The sequence below is a fragment of the Aulonocara stuartgranti genome, assembly GCF_965226115.1.
Source record: "Aulonocara stuartgranti genome assembly, chromosome: 14".
Taxonomy (NCBI): Eukaryota; Metazoa; Chordata; class Actinopteri; order Cichliformes; family Cichlidae; genus Aulonocara; species Aulonocara stuartgranti.
Window position 1 is genome coordinate 10,308,530 of NC_138950.1, and position 7,438 is coordinate 10,315,967.

The window sequence follows — 7,438 nt, forward strand, 5'->3', positions numbered from 1 at the left end:
GGTGGTCAGAGGGCCCGGTGGTGCCAGTGTCCGGCAGCCTCGCCTCTGTCAGTGCGCCCCAGGGTGGCTGTGGCTACAATGTAGCTTGCCATCACCAGTGTGTGAATGTGTGTGTGAATGGGTGGATGACTGGATATGTAAAGCGCTTTGGGGTCCTTAGGGACTAGTAAGGCGCTATATAAATACAGGCCATTTACCATTTTGTTTTGTTTTGTTTTGTTTTTAGCGGTGTGCATTAGTAAAATATCTCTGTCATAAAATATTCTAGTGAAAATGATTACGATTGGGAAAAAAAATCAGCAATAAAAATTATATTAACCTGTCGAGAGGAGATATAGGACACCGGAATAAAGATTTATTGTATATAAACTAAAGTCATAGTGAGTTACTAAAATTACTCACATTCTACTTGATGTTCATTCCTCTAAACTGGAGATTTAAAGAAGAGAAATGTAGTAAGGAGCCTTAATTAACTCATTCACTGCCAGCCATTGGCAGTGAATGAGTTAAACCCATTGACTCATTCACTGCCATTGACGGCTATAGACGTCAATGGCAGTGAATGAGTTAAGATGTTATTGATAGATATTGTCATGTTCCTAGGTCGCAGACCCATTGTTTTCAGTTTCTTCTGTCTCTGAGTTTTTGTATTATGATCTTAGTTCTCTTTGTTGCCCCAGTTTATTCTTTAGTCTAGTGTCTTACTTTGGCTTTCTTGTATTCTATTTAGTTTTCTGAGTAGTTAGTTAGCCGCTCTCTGTGTCTCCCTGTTATTGTTCTCTGTGTCTCCCTGTTATTGTTCTCTGTGTTTCTTAATTGCTCTGTCTCCCCTAGTCCCCTATGTTACATTTCCTGTTTTACTTTGAAGGTCTGTGTCCTACGTGAATGTATTGAGTTTCGCTTCCCTTGGGTCTGGTTATGGCCGATTTCTCCCACCTGTGCTCCCCTTCTGTGTCTCATTCCCCTCGTTATTTCCCAGTGTATTTAAGCCCTGTGTTTCTCTGTGTCAGTGTCGCGATCTCCCTCATGCTCCCTGTGTCTCCCTGCGTGTGTTTTGTTAGATTCTTCTCAGTTTAGGTTTTGTAGACGTTCTTTGTTCAGCAATTAAAGCTGCCATATTGATTTCTAACCTGTTTCTAGTGAGTTTGCGTTTGGGTCCATTTCCTCCCTGCACACTGCCGGATCATGACAGATATATGTTTAAATCAGTCTGAGTTATGTAGCACACTTCACATAAACAATGTACTGAATATAAATAGACACTATGATAACTGGAGTGTGCAGAGTTTCCGTGAGCAGTTTCCTGCATCTTGACTCATGTGTGTGGAGTGTTCATAGCATCAGCATCATGTTTTTGTTTATTTGTTCTGTTGGGTTGAAAAATAAATAAACTTATGATCATACTCATGGATCACCATGGCACATATCATCAGCCATATGATTTATTTATGCACATGAAAAAAGTGAGTGTGAATGTGTCTGACGTCACAGTGTCTTTGTGCACTGCAGCCTTGAAGAGCGTGTGGAGAAGGCCAGCCCACATCAGCAGCACTTAAGATATGCTCTGGTGAATGGCTTTCCCCCACCCCTTGCTGACACAAAATGTTTATTCTTTAGCTTGCCCTGTTCGACAGCAGCCTGTGCTCCAGACCATAGATTTAATTGAGGTGGATAATTGTTAAAAGTAATCTGCATTAAGCTTAGGGTTGCTCAAATTCAGTACAATGACATATGAGATGAAGTAAAATAGGCAAATATTTAATGGAATTATATATTTAAATTGTTGTATTATTATTATTATTAGTAGTAGTAGTAGTAGTAGTAGTTATAACAATAATACTAATAATAATAGATATTAAAATGGAAAAAGATGATTGATAATATACAATGTATATGAAAGTATAAAAGTTCATATTCTATGAAAATAAAGTTTTTATTTGATTTTTGTGAAAACAGTCACACAACGAGAAAAACGTGTAATTGGAAGTTTCCATTTACTTTTTATGCAAAAGAATATAATGACAAGCAATAACTAAAAAATAAAGTAATAACCTAGATTCTTTCAAAAAGCACTACAATATCTGTCATCAGAAAACTTAATCAGCATTTTTTAAAAGACTCGACAGAGTGACTGAATTAATGTCAGACAGCAGGATAAATACGGGAAAATAAAACAATTAAAATGTTTCAGCATGTTACATCAGATTCTTTTGAAAGAGTGCATTAAGATGAAAACATCCTATTCTTTAAAAAGTTCAACACCTTTTCTCGAATTTCCTTTGTTTTCAAACCGTAGATGATTGGATTCAGTGTTGGGGGAAAAATTAAAGTTGACAAACCCATAAATCTTCTGAAATGGGGTGAAACATTATTTAGTCTATATGATATGATGGTGAAAAGACCAAGACACTCCAACAAGAGAAAAACAATCAGATGTGTAGCACATGTCTGCAGAGCTTTGGCTTTTGTATCTGATCGTTTAGATCTAAAGCAAGTTATGAGGATGCGGAGATATGTGTAGAAAACAATTCCATTAGCCACCAATTGTGAAAAAGCACTTATAAAAAGGCCATAGATGTTGTTAATAGTTGTGTCAGCACAGACCAAAGTCAACAGAGATGCATTATCACAATAGGGGTTTGTCATTTCAGATCGACAACGAGGCAAGCGCAAAAGTAAGAAAAAAAGCACAGCAATTAAAACTAAACAACTCATCCATACAATGGTGATTATTCTCATGATATGGGCATTAGTCATCACAGTACTGTACTGCAGTGGGTAACATATGGCAATGTATCTATCATATGCCATTGCACTCAGATTGAACACAGTGCCTGCTGCATAGATATGGATAAAGAAAGCTTGAGCAACGCAAGCTGAGTATTGCATTATCCCACTGTTTCTCAGTATTTCTTTGATGAGCTGTGGAAAGAGAGCTGATGACCCTATAAGGTCATTAATAGGAAGATTCAGCAGAATTAGGTACATTGGCTGATGCAGAGATTTATTCAGCACAATGGTGAGTATTAGAGTAAGGTTGCAAAAAAGTATGATCATGTAACTCAGAGTTGCAAAAAGAAATGCAGGAAAAACACTCTCAGAGGAGAGATTAAAGACATTAATCTGTAAAAAAGAGGATGTGTTGTATCGGTTGTTCATTTTGTTGCTTTTTCACACTATAAAATTGAGAAGTCAATCATCGCTTCTTTGCTAATGAGCAAGACAATATTTACGTACCTCAAAGGACATAATAGAAAATATATAAAAAGAAGACATAGGATTAAATGTTACAGTTCAGTTATAATCAACAAACTCTATCCTCCCTCTCCAAAGAACTTCATATACATTTCATGTCATGTAATTTGCACTCTTAAAAAAAACAACTTAGAATGTTTTGACCTTAAATTTAAATAACTCATAGAACACACACACACATATATAGGAGTCAATCGCTTCAAAGAAGAAAAAACATTGTACATATGCACAACATTGTACATACACACAAAGCACTCATCTTTATCCAGTTATGTCAGTGCTGGCAATGACAACCTAGTAAAAGATTCATAGGGATTAAAGGCTTTATAGACGTGACTCTGAACAGCAGGCAGTTCTCTGGAGTATTAGGTGTTATCTTAAAGTTCATCTTTAGATTCACATGGTCTTAACCACTGCCTCACAAGGGATTTATCAAGGATCAGAAATGTTATATCATGTCATTAATTACCTACACAAACATCAACAACATATCAACAGGTCAGCTTTCATCATTTTATCAGTTTTTCAAGATTATCTGTAAGCACATAGAAACTATTTTTACTAAACTTGACTTACGCATTGCCTATCATCTGGTCTGTATCCAGGAGCGGAGATGAATGGAAAACCACATTCAATATAAAACTTTATCCTCATTAACGCTCCAGTTTTCCTGGTATTAGTAAGTGACATTCTAAGAGATTTTCTGAGCATCTTTGTGTTCGTATGTCTTGATGGTATCCTGACTTTCTTCAAAAAACCCCAGGAGCACTGTGTCCATGTCCACTCCATCCTGCAGCGATTCCTCGAGAACCGCTTATATGTCAAGGCCAAGAAATTTGTTCCACTCTCCTTCTGTCATTTTTCTGGGTTATATTTTGGCAGGAGGACAGGTGAAGATCGACCTGTAAGTGAAGGGCTCACTTCCACATCACACAAGCACCCACCACACCTCACCTCCACCAAAGTCCTGCCTGTCTTGTCCACTGAAGCCAAAACTGCCTTTGTCTTACTAAAACACCTGTTTTGATCCACCCAGATACCGCAAAACCATTTATCATAGAAGTAGTTGCATCAGACTCTGGAGTCAGGGTTGTTCTCTGTTCCCAGCGTTCTGGACTAATAGGTAAGCTGCAACTTTGTGCATTTTTCTGTCACCTCCTGCAGAGAAAAATTACAGTATGATGTGGCCAACTGGGAGATGTTAGCAGTGAAGTTGGCTCTAGGGAAATGGAAAGAGGGGGCTGAACATCCTTTTAAATGGTAAAATGGTAAATGGCCTGTATTTGTGTAGCGCTTTACTTAGTTACTATGAACCCCAAAGCGATTTAAACTACATTCAGTCATCCACCCATTCACACACACACATTCACACACTGGTGATGGCAAGCTACATTGTAGCCATAGCTGCCCTGGGGCGCACTGACAGAGGCGAGGCTGCCGGACACTGGCACCACCGGGCCTCTGACCACCACCAGTAGGCAAGTGTGAAGTGTCTTGCCCAAGGACACAATGACAGAGACTGTCGGAGCTGGGGCTCAAAATGCCTTTCCCATAAGCTCGCTCCATGTTACATTGGACCATACGAGATTGAAGCTATCATCAGTCCTGCGGCAGTTACAGTAAGCTGCAGTACATTCCAGTCCTCTGTGCCCACGACTTGTCAAACAACTTTGTTTAGATAAACTTGTAAATCTTATCGCTAAGTCAGTCCCTAGACATGGAGAGGATTTATTGACATCAGCAACTTCCTTCACTCGCTGGTGATGCCTCCTGTGAAGGGCCATAGTCTTCTGCATTGTTTCTTATCCCTCCTCATCTCTGTAATTTCTATTGCCTGGGCCCCTGACTTTTCTACACTTTCATTTATGACAGGGGTGTCCAACTCCAGGCCTCAAGGGGAAGTGTCCTGCAGGTTTTAGATGTGTCCTTGATCCAACACAGCTGATTTAAATGGCTAAATTACCTCCTCAACATGTCTTGAAGTTCTCCAGAGGCCTGGTAATGAACTAATCATATGATTCAGGTGTGTTGACTCAGTGTGATATCTAAAACCTGCAGGACACCAGCCCTTGAGGCCTGGAGTTGGACACCCCTGATTTATCAACTGTGCTTCTCAATCTATCACTTCCTAGGCTGTATCCATATCTACTTTTTAATACTGCAAAGGCTTAGACTTCTGCAGAATACCAGTGCAGTGCACAACCTCAGTATACTTGATAGTGACTAATATGCCTTCTGATACTATGTTCTTGTTGAAGTCAGTCTAAGCTATATTCCGATACACTATGTCAGGTCTTTTCTTAACATGGGGATTTAGATACTTTACAAGTGTTTTATGGTTGACTTGAATCCTTAAAAATGAAAGATTACTAAATAACTATGTAAGGATTGTGCTCTTTCTCTCGCACCACTTCCAACAGAGTTTAACATAAAGGCAGTCTGGGAACCAATCAGTCTGTCCACTGACCAACTTTGATGAGCTTTACCTGATGGTCCTTGTTTACAAATAGTTGTAAGACATGTTAAAAAGAGATGAAGTTTTTGAGATTGTATTTAGGTAAAGGCATGCCCTCCATTGTTTTCTACACAGACTGTTTACTTGTATGAGACCAAAGCATTCTAAAATGGGATTGGTCAATAAAACTCAGAGTACAAGCAGATTATAAATGAAAATCAAACAAATTACACAACCAAAAGTAATATCCCTCCCTTACAAATTCTGCATAGAGATTTGGTTAAGGGTAAGGCGATGGGGTTAGATGCTCTTTTATTTATTTAGTTGTGTGACTAAACAACTTCATGTGTATATATTTATAAACTGTCATGAACCAGAAGTTCAAGCAAGATTCAGACCCAAAAGCAGACTCAAAAACCCACTTAACTTTTCACAAGTCTTTATTTACACAGTGAGAGTGGAATCTTGCTAAACATGAATACACATGAGGAGACACCAGCAGAGAGCAGATCATCACGAGGAGTCACTGGCAGAGAATGCGAGCGGAACAAGAACTCTGAAACAGAGGAGAGGAAGATTACTGGACTGGTAAGGTGATAGAGGAAAGCTGGAGGTTAGTACTGACTGAAGGGAGTTTTGCAGGCCAAAATTTGAGACGCTTCGGGGAGGGTACCTGTGGGAGTGTCCAGAGCAGGGCATGAACACTGAAAACGGTGGAAAGTCTTCCAGAAAAGTGGAAAGTTTTCCAGATTCTCCAGAGGGGTCTAGTAAAGGCACGATGGGCAGGAGGGCATGCATGTAAGCAAGGTTATGGATTCTGAGAGCAGTTTGCAGGTGAGGAAAGCAAGCAGGACCAAAAGAATGGTAACCGAGCGTCGATCTGGGAGACTGCGACCAGGAGCTGAAGCGCATAGAAACAAAGTTGCACATGAAGAAAACTGGGATGAAGCTAACCATAAGGGACGCCTAGTTATCACTAAGAGGTAGCAGGATGAGTGGGAGGCAGTGCTGGCCAAAATAACCCTCCTGCTGATTTGCTAATGAATGAGATACAGGTGAGACACCAGAACCTCTGAGGGTGGACACCAGAAGCACTGGAAAATCCCTAGCCACTCCGACAGGCCATGACATAAACCACAACACAAATATCTCCCATCTTTTCTCCATTTTTCTTATGGACCATGAGTATATTTTCTGTAATTCAAAAAACTGTATAAAAATAGAATCTAAATATATTATCATTTATAATAAAGATGATCAGAAAAATGTACTTTGATGTATTGAGCATGTGCAGTATATTGTCAATATATTGACATCACAAAACGCATCACAAAACCAAAACAAAAAGATCAGGATAAAAGTAACAACAAGTTTTCATAACTGCAGTACGATGTAGTCAACAATCATTCATTTAAAGTGGGATGAATGTTTATCTCTATATTTTAAGAATCGCTACATCTTATAAGTGTTACTGAGTCAAACTACATTAGCAAAAAGGTCAGACACAAAAAATCCACAATAATATTTCCTGTAATACAGGAAACTGCAGATTTTTCCACAGTGATGCAGATGGCGTATGTGTCTGTTCTTGTGTGTGTCATTATTTTACATAACTTCTTCATGTGTAGCTCTTACAGTTTTCAAAGTGCTGATCAGATGACGCAGTGTTTTCATTTTTATTGCAGCTCAAAGAAGATTTTTATGATTTGATTAACAGTAAGCAAATAT

General features: G+C 39.0%; 1 protein-coding gene across 1 annotated transcript; it reads right to left on the bottom strand.

The window, feature by feature from the left end:
- Window positions 1-2,223: 2,223 nt before the first annotated feature.
- On the bottom strand, window positions 2,224-3,159 carry LOC309687015 (olfactory receptor 52D1-like; the record flags this gene model as incomplete). The annotated part of the gene is made up of 1 exon (XM_082501682.1): window positions 2,224-3,159. One exon carries the CDS (start codon window positions 3,157-3,159, stop codon window positions 2,224-2,226), a length of 936 nt encoding a protein of 311 aa, XP_082357808.1.
- Between the last annotated feature and the right edge of the window lie 4,279 nt (window positions 3,160-7,438).